The following is an 18,573-nucleotide window of genomic DNA, read 5'->3' on the forward strand; positions in this document are numbered from 1 at the left end:
TAGGTACTGAAGCAGTCCATGTTCAAATGCAAGATCTGGTCAATATCTAGGCTTGAGCTGACAAATAGCAAGTAGCACTTGTGCCACAAAAAGGCCAGACTACAACCAATAAAAGATAATCTAAATACCACCCTTTTACATTCAAAGGTGAATAGATGCTAAAATATGACAGGAAAAGTTTCTCAATTTTCTTATCCATTGAGAAACGAAGCAGGACTGGATTCTGGAGGATGAAGTTGAGCAAATAAAGCAGCTGGACAATAGTGATCATCTCATCTGGTTTAAAGCCTTTATGGGAAGAGATAAAGAACAATTAAACATGCAAAATGGACAGCTGATCGTTTCAGGAAGTGACAAGGTTTCCAGCTCAGGTGGATTGGAAACAATGTCGGTCAGGAAAATAGGGAATGAGAAATGGCAGGCCTTCAGGAGAGAGATAACATTGGTTATAAAGCAAAGTACGAGGAAACACATTGGGGCATTGGACAGGAAGTAAAACAGAAAAAGGAGGTTGATGCCAAAAGTCAACTACAGAATTCAGTTCAAGACCAAAGAGAATTCAGAGAAAATGGAATCAAGATACAAGAAGGAGAAAAATAATGAGCAACGTCATAGATTTCCTACAGTATGGGAAACAGGCCACTTGGCCCACATCAACCTTCCAAAGAGTAACCCACCCAGATCAATGCACCAAACCTACACATCCCTTATCACTCTGGGACAATTTAAGCATGGCTAACCCACAAGACCTACACATCTTTGGACTGTGGGAGGAAACCAGAGCACCCGGAGGAAACCCACGCAGACACTGGGAGAATGTGCAAACCCCACACAGACAGTCACCCGAGACTGGAATTGAACCCGGGTCCCTGGTGCTATGAGACAGCAGTGCTAACCACTGAGACATCATGTTGCCCATAAAAGAGAACTTCAAAATGTTTAATAAACATTAAAAAGAAGCATATTTAAAAGAGTATTAGAGCCATTAAACATTTTAAAAATCCAGTCCAGATAGGAGCCTTCCTCAGTTGTTTGGGGAAACTCTCATGTTTTGGTGCTGGAGGACTGGAGAATTACAAATGTTGCCCTGATTTAATGAAGAAGGGAAGATAAACTTTCTAACTTTATGTCAATCAGTCTGCTTCAGAGAGATGGAGACACAATAACTATGTCACTGGGTTAGTGAGTGAGAGGCCTGAGCAAAGGAGCTCCAAACTCAAACTTAAAGATCACACAACACCAGGTTATAGTCCAACAGGTTTAATTGGAAGCACACTAGCTTTCGGAGCTACTTCCAATTAAACCTGTTGGACTATAACCTGGTGTTGTGTGATTTTTAACTTTGTATACCCCAGTCCAACACCGGCATCTCCAAATCAAACTCAAACTGTGATGGTTACCATGACAACTGTCAGCCATGGTTGTATAAATCCATCTGATTCACTAATGCCGTTTAGAGAGGGAGTCTGATATTCTTACACAGCCCAGTCTCCATGTGACTCCAGAACACAGAAATGGGTTGCCCCCTAATTGTTCTCTGGAATGGCTGAGCAAGATACTCAATCCCAGGGCAACTAGGGTCGGTAACAGATACCATGAATCCCCAGCTCTGACCTGGTGCTGTAGCCATTGTAGATAGGAAGCAGATCCAGTTTCTAGTCACTGATAACCCCCATGGCTTTTGTTGGTGGTGACGGTAACACTACTGGACATTGAACCTAGCCAGATTCTCTCTTAGTTAATTTGGCCCATTTCCTGCAATCCAAATGCTGTTTGAAACCTATCATCCTAAGCCTGGATATTGTCCAGGTCTTGCTGCATCTGGACTGTTTGAGTTATCTGAGGAACCATGAATGGTGCTGAACATCCCCACTTTGGACCTTTCGATGGAGGGAAGGTCATCGATGAAGCAGCTGAAGATGGTTGGGCCTAAGACACTATCCTGAGGCACTCCTGCAGAGATGTCCTGGGGCTGAGATGACTGACCTCAATATCCACAACCATCTTCCTATGTGTCATGTATGACTCCAGTCAGTGCAGATTTTGCCCCCTGATACCCATTGATTCCTGTTTTGCAAGGGTTCCTTGATGTCACGCTCAGTCAAATGCAGCCTTGATGTCAAGGGCTGTCACTCTCACCTCACCTCGGAAATCAGCTGCACTGTCCATGTTTGAACCAAGGCTGTAATGGGGTCAGGAGCTGAGTGACCCTGGTGGACCTCAAACTGGGCATCACTGAGCAGGTTATTGCTGAGTGGGTGCTGCGCGATAGCACTGTTGATTATATCTTCCATCACTTTACTGATGATTAAGAGTAGACTGATGGGATGGTAATTGGCTGGGTTGGGTTTGTCCTGCTTTTTATGTACCAGATATACCTGGGCAATTTTCCACCTTGTTGTGGAGGTGCCAGGGTTGTAACCGTACTGGATGTTTTGGGCATCCTGATAGAGGGTCAAGCCCATACCATCGACTCTCCTGCTCGTCGGATGCTGTTTAACCTGCTGTGCTCTTTCCAACTCCACACCTTATCAATTCTGGCTTTCCAGCATCTGCTGGCCTCACTATCTGCAAGTGTGTCAGGTTTAGAAAGGAATGAACGAAGAGGGATAGAGAGAAACTAATTCAGCCAGTGTGAGAGCCTTGGATGCTGAGATGAATGTAACATCAGAGTCAGGTTGTTCAAGAGAAAGTTTAGAAAATACATCTTCGCATTAACCCCAGTAGGAGTTTGGAGCTCTTCCAATTTGATAAAATCATGAGGGGCATGGATAGGCTAAATAGATAAGGACTTTACCCAGCGTAGCAGAGTCTCAAATTAGAGGGCATATGTTTAAGGTGAAAGGGAAAGGATTTAAGGGAACTGAGGGGCAAACTTTTGTTGCAGAGGGTGGTGCATGTATGGAATGAGCTGCCAGGTGGAGGCTGGTATAATTACAACTTTTAAAAGGCATCTGGATGGGTATATGAATAGGAAGGGTTTAGAAGGATAAGGGCCAAGTGCTGGCAAATGGGACTATGTCAATTTAGGATATCTGCTCGGCGTGGATGAGTTGGACTGAAGGGTTGGTTTCCGTGCTGTACAACTCTAAGAAAACAATGGACGTTGGTGTTTAATGCATGAAGTTGATAACTTTTGTTTTAACCAATATTACAAAAGGATTTATAATGAAGGATGGAGCTGACGCACAGCACTGCCTTGATCTCACTGAATGAGGAACAGATTCGAGGGACTGAATGGCCTCTCAGTGTAAACACTACGTTCAGTTCTGAGGATTTTAGATGTTGGCACTGAAGAGGTGATTAACACACTTGTTGTATGGGACCTTGAGATCAGTAGCCAAGGCCGGATGTCAGACCCCATAAAACACAGCCCGATGTTGCAAACCTGCATACAATCAGCAGCTTAGCTTCAGTTGATTGACCCACGCGGTGATAGCAGTAGTTTTATTACCGACACGGTGTGTAATCATTCTACCCAACTATTATTTTATACATTTTTTAATTATCGGAGCAGAGGGCAGTGTGGGGGATGGACCGTAGCCTGAGAAAGGGGGAATGCATTGCCAGGATTGGGTGGGAGAGCAGGCAGTGGGGCGGGCACAGCCAGTAGGTGAGGAAGATCCTATTCTTCAGTGGAGCTCCCAGTGGCTCTCTGCTGCAGAGAAACAGGTTTGTTGACCGAAACTTGTCATGTTGTGACAGGCAATTGTTACAGCTACAACTCTATTCACTGACTGACTCCTGAATAGCACTCCTTTTTATCTGGGCAGAGTTAAGGAGCATTCTCCTGCGACACACCCAGGTTAGTACGGTCTATGGAGACAGGTGAGCACGGTGATTTGTTTCTGTTTAGAAAAACAAAAGTTACCTTCCAGTGAATAATTAATGTCCACTCCCTTCACATACGCCGCAGAAAGGCTTCATGCTAGTTTGTGAGTAATTTCTACCGTGCTCAGAGTCTGTTGAGAGCTGTCAGTGTGCGCTGGATTTATTGTGGTATTTTTTGATGAGATTATTGCTGACCAGCCAGTTGTCATTGGAAATGATTGATTCTCTGTTCTGGAACAGGATTTAAATTCCCCTCTCCAATTTACCAGCTCATTCACACAGTCAGTCTGAAAGATGTTGATCCTCAGTCTGGGTGAGTGAACAGCAGCCAAGAAGATGTGCACTGAAGTGGGCTTTGAAAAGAATGTTGACTGTGAGATGGAGAACAGGACAAGTGAGGCACTGCCTTGCTCAACACAGACACAGCGTCCCTGTAAAACCTCTCAGCAAAGCTGCTGAGGTCAATCAAAAGGTCTACCATGGAGACTCAAGGGTACTTGTTACAGGAAATTGACAAGGGATTGGGGTAAAAGTGGATAACTGGGGATATGATGCATGGTCTGAATGGTTGGACAGTCCAGGGGGTTGAAGAATGGAGTTAAGTCCGTATCACTCTCCTATTCTCTCTTTTCTCCTCTCCCTCCAGTTCTCTCCTTCCAGCACTCCCTATTCCACCCTGTGCTGCAGGCTGGAAGCCCTTGGGTAAGGAGTTACTGGGAGCTAGTTCAGGACAGACTACTCCTGCTTGGCTTCTGCTCCTTGAGTGAAAGAGGCTGAGGGAGGATCTGAAGGCAGTGTTGGAAATGTTAGGAGGATTCCACAGGGAAGAGAGGGAGAAGCTATTTGGTCCGATGTCCGCGGGTGAGGGGAGCAGACTCTTAAAGTGAGAGTAAGCCATTGAGGGAAGGGAGGAGGTGATGTTAGGAGAAATTTCCTCACATGAAAGTAATGGAAATCTGGAACAGCGCCCCCTAGAAAACCCATGTGTACTGAGGGACTCCTGCTGGTTTAAGGCTGAAATGGACAGCTTTTTGTTGCAAGCAAAGGGGCAACTCCCACTCCACACTCTTGCATTCCTAAAGGAGAGTCAATAGAATTGATCAGCCATGGGTCAGCAGAATAGACTTGATGGGCTGAATGGCCAGTTGCTAAAGATAGCTTCATAGGATTCATTGTTGTGGTTCTGTTCGCCGAGCTGGGAATTTGTGTTGCAGACGTTTCGTCCCCTGTCGAGGTGACATCCTCAGTGCTTAGGAGCCTCCTGTGAAGCGCTTCTGTGATCTTTCCTCCGGCATTTGTAGTGGTTTGAATCTGCCGCTTCCAGTTGTCAGTTCCAGCTGTCCGCTGCAGTGGTCGGTATATTGGGTCCAGGTATATTGTCAATAGAACGAGGACATGCCACAACCCAAAGGACTAGCCACACTACCATACATCAGGAGCATTTCCGAACTGACAGCCAGACTACTGCGACCACTAGGACTCATAACAGCACACAAACCAACAGCCACTCCCAGACAACAACTCACCAGAAAGAAGGACCCAATACCCAGCATAAGCAAAACCAATGTAGTGTACAAAATCCCATGCAAGGACTGCACAAAACACTACATAGGACAAACAGGAAGACAGCTAACGATCCGCATCCATGAACACCAACTAGCCACAAAACGACACGACCAGCTATCCTTAGTAGCCACACACGCAGATGACAAGCAACATGAGTTCGACTGGGACAACACTACTATTATAGGGCAAGCCAAACAGAGAACAGTCAGGCAATTCCTAGAGGCATGGCACTCATCCACAGATTCAATCAATAAACACATCGACCTGGACCCAAAATACCGGCCACTGCAGCGGACAGCTGGAACTGACAACCAGAAGCGGCAGAGACAGGCCACTATAAATGCCGGAGGAAAGATCACAGAAGCGCTTCACAGGAGGCTCCCAAGCATTGAGGATGTCACTTAGACAGGGGACGAAACGTCTGCAACACAAATTCCCAGCTCGGCGAACAGAACCACAACAACGAGCACCCGAGCTACAAATCTTCTCCCAAACTTTGAATAGGATTCATTTGCTCATGTGAGGGATTCGGTCTCTGGGAGTTTGAGTAGGGTAGCTCAGTAGTTAGCACTGCTGCCTCACAACACCTGGGGTTCCCAGGTTCAATTCCAGCCTCAGGCAACTGTCTGTGTGGAGTTTGCACATTGTGTGGGTTTCCTCCGGGTGCTCCGGTTTCCTCCCACAGTCCAAAGATGTGCAGGTCAGGTGAATTAGTCATGCTAAACTGCCCATAATGTTCAGGGGTGTATTAGTCAGAGGGAAATGGGTCTGGGTGGGTCACTCTTCGGAGGGCCAGTGTGGACTAGTTGGGCTGAAGGGCCTGTTTCCACACTGTAGGGAATCTAATCAATAAGGAGAGGTTTGGACTGTTTCCAATAGAGGGTGAAGGGTGCCATTTTATAGGTCTATAAAATCAGGAAGGGTGTGGATAAGATGAATAGCTGATGCTAGGATTGGGGTGTTCAAAACTGGGGGCATATTTTTAAGGTGAGAGGAGAAAACTGTAAGGAAAACATGAGAGGCATTTTGTTGACACAGTGTAGTTTGTGTGTGGAATAAATTTCCAGCTGAATGGTGGATGCAGTACAATTACAATGTTTAAAAGACATAAAGGTAAGTACATAAATAAGACCTGTTTGGAGGGATACAGGCAAGTGTAGGCATGTAGGGCGAGTTTAATTTGGGCTTGTGCTTACCATGGATTGGTTGGACTGAAGGATCTGTTTTCATACTGTATGACTCTATGACTCAGTGATAAAAGGACACCCTGTTATTAATGACCAGTCTTTGTATATCCCTCCACCCCAGCCCTAGTCATTACAGGCAATTCTCCAGTACTCAGCCTTGTCTCTCTTCCAGAAGCAGCTGCTCGGAGTGTGAGGAAGCTCAGAAAATGGCTGGAAAAGAGGAAGCGGGAATAACGGAAGCGAGCCTGCCCGCCGAGGTGATGGTGGGGAAGGTGGGGAGTGAGGCAGTCTGCCACGCCAGGCTAGCAGCTGAGAAAAGCAGCAAGCTCCTGTCTGGCCTCCTGGCCTTGAACGTTGTGTTCCTGGGAGCTGCCATCACACTTAGTGCCGTCTTCAACAGTGCTGCTGTGCCAGGGACCCATGTCCTGATCCTCCTCATGGTCCTCAGTGCCCTGGCTATCGGCTGGATGACGTTCCATAAATCCATGACCCACTTTGTTCCTCACCAGGATCACCATGCTGGTGCCATCTGGCTGCGGGGTGAGCGAAGAGATTATAGCCGTAGCCTGTTAGCCGTCGACTCTATCCACATGGGGGTTTTCTGCAGGATTGGATGCAGTACATTGTGCTGTAGGGTGTAGATCTCAGTGAAGGACTGGAGGAACAGTGAGGAACAAAGGAGAGAGCTCAGTGAGGAAGGGCACAAAGTGATGAGAAATACTGGCAGCTTGTGCTTTGTTGAAATACGTGAAGAGAGGAGGTTTCAGCGAGGGATAAATGCCCCTTCCTCGGGTTCTACTTGCCAAGACTGAAATACACCCCTGTGAGGTGTCCAGGCTTTGCTTGATGATGGTAAGATCACGGCATTTTCAACTCCACCTGGACGGATTCCAGAAACAGTCATTGTCCTCCCCACATCCCCATGGAGACCGAACAGCATTCATCACCCCCAACTCCCTCTGGGCTGGTTCAAAGGCTCCCCCTCACTTTTCTGGGACGTTGGCCCAGTAGGGTGGCTCCATTCTGGAGCCTCCAGCCCCCATCCATCACTGCAACTCCACACAGTCCCCACGTCAGCTCCAACCTTCACAGCAACTTATTACCAATGCACATTCCCCATCCACCAATGGACTTTAAAGCCTCTTGTCAATCTATCCCTTACACACACGATGCAAATTCACCCATTACCCACCCTGGGCAGACCTCAACTCGAGCACTGAGATAAAATCATGTTCAGCAATATAATTCACTCTTGACTGTATTACCATTTGCAGAAGATCAAAGCCTTTTAAACCTTTTAGATTTCAAGTGGTTAACCTCTTATAAAAAGAAACTTTTATTCATTACCCTACATTAAACACAGCTAATCTTTTAGAAGCCTGTTTGAACCGTCAATCAAATTGTGATCTCAGAATCGAGGGCCAAAGGGCCTGTACTGCGCTGTATTTTTCTATGTTCTATGTTCTAACCCTTTGCTGAAATAACTTTAATATTCTGGAAATCAGGACATTTGCAAGTGTCAGTGAACAGTGATTAAAACCATTAGAACAGTGAAGTTTTTAAACTCTCCTTGACATCAGCAGCCTGTTTATTTTTTTCTTACATTTCCTAATAAGACAGTGATTTAAAAAAATGTCACATCATTAAAGTTTGGGGACCTGATAATCAAACACGCAGCCAACAATGGTGGTGCAAGAAAAAGACCAGATGGAAAAGAGACAGGAATTAGATGACTATTGGGCTATTGGAGAGTTTCAGACTTATAGGAAGCCAATCGGTGCAGGGATTTGTAAAGAAGATCAGGAATCTAAAGTTAAAGCGTTCAAATCCAGAGGTGATAGAGATAAGGGTGAGAGTTTCAGCAGCAGGTAAGCTGCAGCTAGGAGTGGGAAGGAAAGATCAGGCAATGTCACCAAGATGGCAGCCTTAGTCATGGTGAGGTTTGTGAACAGAACGTACAGCAGGTTAGGAGCAAATTGGCATGTAAGGTTTGAAGAAGATCATAGCATCCCTACATTATGGAAGGAGGCCATTCAGCCCATTGAGTCCACACCGACCCTTCAAAGAACATCCTACACAGACGTACACTCCTACCCTATCCCTCTTACCCTGCATTTCCCCTGGCTAACTCACTTAGCCTCCATATTTCTGGACCCCATGGGCAATTTAGCATGACCAATCTACCCTGACCTGCATATCTTTGGATTGTGGGATGAAACCGGAGCACCCGGAGGAAACCCACGCAGACACGGGGAGAATGTGCGAACTTCACACAGTCAGTCGCCTGAGGCTGGAATTGAACTCAGGCCCATGGCACTGTGAGGCCACAGTGCTAACCACTGAGCCACCGTGCCAAAAAAGATCTCCCTGGTGTCTTCATTGTAATTATCAATTAATGTCTCCAAAACAGATGATCTGTTCACATTACTGTTATGGAACTAGCTATGTGCAAATTGGTTGCCGTGTTTCTGACAATGACTACGCTGTGAAACCCTGAGGGAGTGAAGGTCACATTAGAAATGTTACAGCTGGTCCTGGCCAATTTTCCCAATTCGTTAAGGGTTCCAGACGGGACACCTCAAAACACTAAATTGCCAGCTGAGGAGAGTTGAACAGGTTCCCGTGCTTTCGTCATCGGCCCCCCTTGGTTGGGTGCAATGAGGTTAATTTACATATACATGAATCCCGTATGGATACTCTTCTCTCAAACCCAAATAACCAGATGTTTTAAGGGAACAATTTAACCAGGTTTTCCTTAATTAACCCAAGAGTAGGTTTATTAGTTAGTAAATGCAAGCAGTAATAATAATACTACACACAAACACACAGCTTAGAATTAAGGAGTCAATCCAAAAGTGAAGTTAAAAGATGCACAGTTCAGTCTCTGGGTCAATTGTGAAAAGTAGATGGTTGGAGGTCGGACATTGAGCAGACAATGTTGAGAGACATGACTTTGCAGGTTGGTTGAAACTTCTCTGAACAGTATCTTCATGCCCTGGGTTCTCACGCTCAGAGTGAAATAGTCCTTTACTTGCAATGCAGGGGTGATTAGTGGCTATGATCCTCACAGCCCTCCAGCACTGAAACCCAGGCTCACACATGAGTACACTACTTGAATCCTCTTGTATCCATGAGCATATCCGTTCATAGATAGCCTTTCTCCTATGAGCATCCACAGAGCACGGGTGAATTGGTTCTTAACTCCTTCCCTTATTTATTCTTGAAAGGAGAAACCACAAAACATATCTCACCCAGAACGCCGTCATTTCTGCCAAAATATATCTCAGTCTGAAATAATTCCCAGAGGAGTACAGTTCAGTTTGCAGTATGTTTCTCCCTTTTAAACTCAACTCCTTGAAGTTTCCTTGACACTACATGTGACATTCCAGGGTTCCTCTCTCTCTCTCTCTCCTGTCATCCACTGAATTTAAATCCACAGTCTTCTGTTTTGATGCAGCATCCTTCATTTAGTAAATACTTGATGGGATTAAAATTTGATATGACAATGAGCAATTGGGGTTATGATGAAATGAAAGTTTCTTCTTTCTGACTGGAGTAATGGAATTGTTGGGGCTCACTGATTTGACCATGGTTAACAAGGTCTCGATATTGTCCCCATCAGAGCTGCAGGAATCAGTTGCATTCTTGGTCTGATTTCAGGAGCAGTGGCGCTGTTCGGGGTCTGCAGTGTTGTGCTCGATACTTTCAAGGCCGGCTATTACCTTCAGAACATTGATAGTGCCGATACAATGAAGGTGGTTTATCCCATTGTGGAAGCCGTCTTCATCAGTGCACAGGTGAGTCTTGAGCCAGTTTTGCTGTTGCTGAGTAAACGCCAGTTTTTGGAAGTTTTTCAATTTGCACACATTAGGCCAGTTAAGAGAAAGTGAGGACTGATGGGGTTAATTCACAATTCATCAGACAATTCACAAGAATACCACTGAAAAGGAGAAAAGCAGTTTTACTCTGTATAAAAAGAGTGTCGATTGGATGAAGAGTGGACTCTGATTGGTAGAAGTATTGCCATGGAGAATGCACCATTTATAAATGATGACTGACAGTTAACTACTAATGCTTGTTCAAATTTAAACCAAGCAGTTACTCTGGATAATCAAGATATCATGGAACAAATAATTGTTTCCAGATGTTTCCCCAAAACTGATATTAGCTAAATATAGAAGCCCTGGGGACAATACAAACTAATTCACTGGAATGATAGAGTAACTTAGAAATGATAGTGTAACCTTAAACCTAAGCCCTACCCTACCCTAACCATAACCCTCATCCTCATCCCCACCCTAATTCGAGCACTAACCCTGACATTGACCTTAACCCTGTGCCTATGTTTCACGCTCACCCTAGCACTAACCAATGCCACCCCACCCCATCCCCTCAACACCAGGAGTATTATAAGTAAGGCAGGTTATACCCTGGATCATGAGGCTATGATGTTGTGGCTATTACAGAAACTTGGTTGAGAGAAGGACAGGACTGGCTGCTCAATGTTCTAGAGTTTCGTTGTTTTAGATGATATGGAGAAGAAGGTAAAAGAGGTGGAAAAGTTGCATTACTGATCAGGGAGAACATCACAGATGCACTCAGAGAAGGCATACTGAAGGGGACATCCACTGAGGCAATATGGATAGAGCTCAAAAATAAGATGGCACCATTGCTCTGATAGGATTATGGCCCCTCAGTAGCCAGCAAAACATTGGGGAACAAAAATATAGACAGATTATGGAAAGATGCAGTAAAAAATGAACTTGTCATAGGGGGTGACTTTAACCAAGGCAATATTGACTGGGACTCCCTTAGTTCAAGAGGCTTAGATGGGGCAGAATGTTTTAAATGCATCCAAGGGTGTTGGGACAGTATGTGGATAGCCCGACTAAAGGAGGGGCCAAACTGGACCTTGTATTGGCTAATGAGCCTGGTCAGGTGACTGACCTTTCAACAAGAGAGCATTTTGGAAGCAATCATCACAAAGATAGCTATGAAGAAGGGTAAGTCAGGACCTTGCGGAAATTGAGGGTGGGCAAATTACATCAGTGTTAGGCAGGAGCTAGGGGTGTTAATTGGAAAGAGATGTTATTGGGCAAATCTATATTTGACATGTTAGAGGTTGTTTAAAGACCTGCTGAAGAGAGTTCAACACCGGCATGTTCCAGTAAGGAGGAAGGATAAGGATGGCAGCGTAAGGGACCCTTGGATAATGAGGGAGGTTGTGAATTTAGTCAAACGGAAAACAGAAGCAGGTATAAAGTTTAGGAAGCTAAAATCGGATAGCGTTCATGAGGGATATAAAGAAAGCAGGAAGGAACTCAAGCAGGGAATTAGGAGAGCAAGAAGGTGCCATGAAGTGACCTTGGTTAGTAGAGTCACAGAGAATCCCAAGGCATTCTTTACATATATTACAAAGAGCAAGATAACTCGGGACAAGGTAGGACCAATTGAGGATAAAGGAGGAAACTTTTACTTGGAGGCAGAGGATGTGGATGAGATCCTAATTTGTGTCATATTCACCCAGGAGAAGAATATGGAGGATAGTGAAATTTGTGTGAAGCATGCTAATATGCTATGGCATTTTGAGATGAAAAAAGAAGTGGTGTTGGGTCTCTTGAAGAGCATTAAGGTGGATAAGTTCCCAGGGCCTGATGGTATCTACCCCAGGTTACTGAGGGAGGCAAGAGAGAGAATTACTGGGGCCTTGACCAAGGTCTTTGAATCTTCATTAGTCACTGGAGAGGTCCCAGAAGACTGGCGAATAGGTAATCTTCCTCTATTCAAGAAGGGGAATAGGGATAATCCAGGAAACTATAGACTGGTGAGTCTGATATTGGTAGTTGGGAAGGTATTGGAGAGAATTCTTAGGAATTGGATTTATGTGCATTTGAAAAAACATGGTCTAATTAGGGTCAGTCAGCATGCCTGTGTGCAGGGCAGGACATGTCTTACTTACAAATGTCTTACATTTGATTGAATGTTTCGAGGAGATGACAAAGGTGGTCAATGAGAGATCAATGAGAGTGGATAGTGTCTACATGGATTTTAGTAAGGCTTTCGACAAGGTCCCTCATGGTAAGTTCATCCAGAAAATTGTGCTGCATGGGACCCACGGTGACCTGGCTATGTGGATTCAGAATTGGCTCACTCGTAGAAGGTATAGGATAGTGGTGGAAGGTTGTTTTTCAGTCTGAAGGTCCATGATTAGTGGCCTTCCGCAGAAATCCATACTGAGACCACTGTTGTTTGTGATATGTATGTAAGTGACTTGGATGAAAATGTAGATGGGTGGGTTAGTAAGTTTGCAGATGATACAAAGATTGGTGGAGTGGTGGATAGTATAGCAGGATGTCAAACGATACAGTGGGATATAGATCAGTTGCAGATATAGGTGGAGAAATGGCAGATGGAGTTTAATCTGGGAAATTGTGAGGTGCTGCACTTTGGGAGATCAAACATTAAGGAAAAGTATACAGTTAATGGCAGGACTCTGAACAACATTGATGTACAGAGAGATCTTGGGGTTCACATCTATAGCTCCCTGAAAGTGATCACACAAGTAGATAGTGTAGTATGGAATGCTTGCTTTTATTGGTCAGGGAATTCAGTACGTGAGTCAGGATGTCATGTTGCAGCTTTGCAAGACTTTTGGTTAGGCTGCACTTGGGGTTTTGCATTCAATTCTGCTCACCACATAACAGGTGGGATGTCAAGGCTTTGGAGAGGGTGCAGAAGAGCTTTACCATAATGCTGCCTGGATTGGGGGAGATATAAGCGATAAGGAGAGGCTGGAATTACTTGGCTGTTTTCTCTGGAGCAACGACTTGATAGAAAAATTAAGAGATGCATAGATAGGGTTGACAGTCAGAATCTATTCCCCGAGGTAAAATGTCTAACATCAGGGGGCAGACGTAATGGGGGAACGTTCAAAGGAGATGTGAGGGACAAGTGTTTTTCATCCAGAGCATGGTAGGAGTCTGGAATACACTGCCAGAAGTGGTTATGGACGCAAATACAATAGGGGCATTTAAGGGCCTTTTAGATAAGCATATAAGCACTCAAAGGATGGAGGGACATGGACCAAGGGCAGGCAGAAGGGGTTATTTATATTTGATGTTATGTTCGGCACAACATTACAGGCCGAAGGACCTATTCTCATGCTGCACTGCTCAACATTCTATGTTCTAACCCAGGCCTACCACTCACCCTCACCCTGAAACTAAAGCAAACTCTGGCCCAACTCTAACCCCAACATTCACCACAAACCTCATGCTAACCATAAACCGAATCCTTTCCCATACCCCAACCCTCACCAAAACCCTTAACCGAAGCCTAATCTGAACCCTGACCCCAACCCGAAATCGAACACTGACCACAACCCTAACGCTGACCCAAATTCTAACCATTTCCTCACCCTTATCCTAACTCGAAACCTTACCCTAACCCTAACCCTAACCGAAAAAATAATCCTAAACCAAACCTCCTCCTCACCCTCGCCCTGAACATAACCCTAGCCCTAATCCTCACCCAAACCCAAACCCTAACTTTAAACTACATCATTATTCTAACCCTAACTCATCCTAACCCCAACCCTTCCCCCCCCTTCCCCCTTCCCCCCTTCCCCTCCCCCTTCTCCCCCTTCTCCTTCCTCTCCCCCTTCTCCACCCTCTTCCCCACCCCCACCGTCCCCCCCCCCCACCTCAACATCATTGTGAGTTGAGACTTCTGCAGTAACAGCTTTAACCATACTTTGTATACATGTTTACGTGGTCGTCCCTGTGACACACTCACAAGTTGTTCTCCATACCCTAACCACAAGGTCTGGGTGACAGGCTGTTTGTCTGTTTGAATGTTTGCTTCAGACCGATTTCCTTAATTTCAATCACACTTGCTTTTGCAAAAGCATGTGTAAATTTAACCCTTATTAGACTGCTTCTTAATCACACATTACCTAACACTAACCTTAAAACCTAACCCTAACCCTCTTACCCTTATCCTCAATTTGTTCGTAATCCTGACCCTAACACAAACTCTAGACCAGAGTCTTACTCATACCTGTAACCCTCACCTTCAATCTCACCCTCAACCTAACCCAAACACTAACCCTGACTAAACCTAACCACAACACTAACAAGAACAATAACTCTGACCCTGACCCAAAACCCAAGCCTTACCTCATCCTTCATGCTAATCCTTACCCTCACTCTAATCCTAACACTCATCCTTAACCTAATCCTGCCCCTAAACCTAACCTTAACCCTAACTATAACCCAATTCCAAAACCTAACACTCATTCACCTTAACCCTAATCTTAGCCCTAACTCTAATCCACAAACTCACAATCAGCCACACCCTAACTCTAATCCTAACCATAACCCTAACCATAACATTTGCACATCATGCTATCCTTTGCCACAACCCAACTCTAACCCTCACCCTCACTCTCACCCTAAAGCTGATTCTAACCTTAGCCATAAACGTAACCCTCAAATGAACATACCCCTAATGATAACATCTAACCTTAACCATAACCCTAACACTAATACCAACACATCTCAACCCTCACATTGAACCTAATCTAAACCCCAACCTTGACTCTAGTCTCAACCTCACCCTAACCCTAACACTCACCCTAATCCTCATCTTAATTCTCACCCAAACCTAAACCTAAACCTCACCCTAACCCTAACCCTAATGCTAACCCTAACCCTCACCTTAACCCTAACCCCATTCCTAATGCTAATCCAAACCCTAGGGATAACCCTAATCCTAACTCTCATCCCAGCCCTAGCCCTGGCCCACAACCTAACCCACCCCCAAAACCTAAGTCTCACCAAAACACTAACCCAAACCCTAACCCCATTCCTAACCCTAAGCATAACCCTAATGCTAACTCACACCCTTACCCAAACCCTTACCTTCACCCTAACCCTAACCCTACCACACTTACCCTGAGCCTAACCCGAACGCTAACCTAACCCGCACCCTAACCCCAACCCTAACCCTATCCCGAACCTTCTCCCTAACCTTCACCAACACCTTAATCCTTGCCCACACACTACCCGTAACCCTAACCATAACCATGACTCTAACCCTAACGCTGACTTGCACCCATACTCTAATTCTAACCTTGACTCTAACCGTAACCTAAACCTCACCCTAATCCAAATACTAACCATAGCCCTAAGTAGCCCTACCCTGACCTAACTCTAATCCTCACCCTAATTCTAACCTTGCCCTTGCCCTCGCCCTAAAATTAACCCTAACCTTCACCCTAACCCAAACCCTAACACTAACCTCACCCTAACCCTAACCCGAAACCGAACACTCTCCCTAACCTTCACCCACAGCCAACCCTCTCCCTAACCCTTACCAACACCCAAATCCTCAATAACTCCCTAACCCTAACCCTCCCCCAACTCGAAACGTCAGCCTAACCCTCACTCTTACCCTAACCCTAACCCTAACGCAAACACTCATCCTGATCCTCACCCTAATGCTAACCCTATCACCCTGAACCTAACCCTAACCCTGAATCTAACCCTAACCCTAACCCTATCACACTCACTCTGAGCCTAAACCTAACTCCAACCTACAGCCTAACCCTAATGTAACCCTAATCCTAACCTTAACCCTAAGACTAACCCAAATCCTAATCTAACCCTGACCCTGACCCTCACTCTCACCCTAACCCCACCCATAACTCTAACCCGAACCTTCTCCCTAACCCTCACCTTCACCCAACTTTCTCTCTAACCCTCACCAACACCCTAATCCTCACCCCACCCTAACCATAACCCTAAACCTAACCCACAACCAACCCTCTCCCTAACCCTCACCAACACCCTAATCCTCACCCACACCCTAACCCTACCCCTCTCAACCTAATGACATCCTCTTTCCTAAAACCTAAGCCAAAACCTCTCTCTCACACGACCCTAGCCCTAGCCCTTGTCCTAACTCTGATCCAACCTTAACCCGCACCCTAACCCTTACCCAATCCTAAACATAATCTTAACCCTAACCCTAGCCCTAACACACAACCCAACACTCACTCTCACCCTCACTCTTACCCTAACCCTAAACCTAACACTACCCTAGCCCTAACACTAACCCTAACCCAAACCCTAACCCTAACTCTAAACTAAACCTAACCCTCACCCAACCCTGAAGTAAACCCTGACCCTAATCCTTATCCTAACCACAGCCCTAAACCTAACCCTAACCATCACCTGAATGCTAACCCTAATACACAATCTAACCCTAACCCGAAGCCAAAATCTCAGTCTCACCAAAACACCAACCCAAACCCTAAACCCATTCCTAACCCTAAGCATAACACTAACACTTACTCACACCCTAACCCTACCCCTAACCTTAACCATAACCCTAAACTTAACTCTAATCCTAACCCTGACCCTAACCCTAACCCTCTCCCTAACCCTAGCACTCATCCTGACCCTAATCCTAACCATAGCCCTAACGCTAACACTCACCCTAACCCTAAACCTAACACTAACCTTAACCTTCACTCTAACCCGAACCCTCTCCCTAACCCTCACCAACATCCAACCCTCTCCCTAACCCTTACCAACACCCAAATCCTCACTAACACCCTAAACCTAACCCAAACACTCATTCTGATCCTAACCCTAACCATAGACCTAACACTAACCCTATCACCCTGAACCTAATCCTAACCCAAACCCTATCACACTCACTCTGAGCCTAAACCTAACTCTAACCTTCACCCTAACCTAATCCTAAAACTAACCCGAACCCTAACCTAACCCTCACCCTAACCCCAACCATAACTCAAACCCGAACTTTCTCCCTAACCCTCGCCAACACCCTAATCCTCACCCACACCCTAACCATAACCCTAACCCACACCCAACTCTCACCAACACCCTAACCCTAACCCTAACCCTAACCCTAACCCTTTCACCCTAATGACGTCCTCTTTCCTTAAACCTAACCCAAAACCTCTCTCTCACACGAACCCTGACTCTAACCCTAACCCTGACTCTAACCTATACTCTAATTCTAACCCTAATCCTAACCCTAACCTAAACCTCACCCTAATCCTAACACTAACCATTGCCCTAACCCTAACCTAAACCTCACCCTAATCCTAACACTAGCCATAGCCCTAACTCTGACCTAATCTTAACCCTCACCCGAACCCTAACCCAATCCTAAACGTAACCCTAACTCTGACCCTGACCCTCACCCACAGCCCCACCCCCACCCCCACCCCCACCCCCACCCCCACCCTAATCCTAAACACAGCCCTAAACCTAACCCTAACCCGAATGTTAACCCTAATACACAATCTAACCCTAATACGAAGCCAAAACCTAAGTCTCACCAAAACACCAACCCAAACCCGAACCCCATTCCTAACCCTAAGCATAACACTATCACTAACGTTTACTCACACCTTTACCCTAACCCTAACCTTAACACTAACCCCATAACCCTGACCCTAACCCTGACCTACCCCTAAACTTAACCCTAACCCTATCCCTCAAACCTAACCCTATGCCTAAACCTAACCCTGAACCTTGCCCTAAAACTAAACGTAACCCTAATCCTAATACACAACACTCACCCTAACCCTCATGCTAACCCTCACCGATTCTAACCTAATCCTAAACATAACCTTAACCCTATATATCACCCTAACCCTCACCCTAACCCTAGCCCTATCCCTAACCCTAGCCCCTACCCAACCCTAAAGTAAACCCTCACCCTAATCCTTACCCTTACCCTCACCCTAACCCTTACCTTCACCCAAACCCTAATGATATCCCCTTTCCTTAACCCTAACCCAAAATCTCACTCTCACACTAGCCCTGACTCTAAGCCTAACCCTAACCCTAACTCGAACCCATACTCTAATTCGAACCCTAACCCTAACCTAAACCTCCCCCTAATGCCAACACTAACCATAGCCCTAACCCTGACCTCACCCTAATCCTAA

At 45.6% G+C, this 18,573-nt stretch overlaps 1 protein-coding gene across 5 annotated transcripts in view; it reads left to right on the top strand.

Moving 5' to 3' along the window:
* The first annotated feature begins 3,696 nt into the window (after positions 1–3,696).
* LOC140463812 (proton channel OTOP3-like) overlaps positions 3,697–18,573 on the top strand; it is a 39,225-nt gene continuing 24,348 nt past the window's right edge. For 3 of the 5 annotated variants that reach the window (XM_072558155.1, XM_072558159.1, XM_072558154.1), the window contains exons 1-3: positions 3,697–3,805; positions 6,757–7,124; positions 10,245–10,381. In XM_072558155.1, the coding sequence (XP_072414256.1) occupies positions 6,791–7,124; positions 10,245–10,381 (471 nt within the window). In that variant the 5' untranslated portion in view covers positions 3,697–3,805; positions 6,757–6,790. Of the gene's footprint in view, positions 3,806–4,026; positions 4,145–6,756; positions 7,125–10,244; positions 10,382–18,573 lie in introns of those variants that run through there. The other 2 variants (XM_072558157.1, XM_072558158.1) reach the window with 2 other exon arrangements.

This window comes from Chiloscyllium punctatum, chromosome 39, assembly GCF_047496795.1.
Source record: "Chiloscyllium punctatum isolate Juve2018m chromosome 39, sChiPun1.3, whole genome shotgun sequence".
Lineage (NCBI taxonomy): Eukaryota > Metazoa > Chordata > Chondrichthyes > Orectolobiformes > Hemiscylliidae > Chiloscyllium > Chiloscyllium punctatum.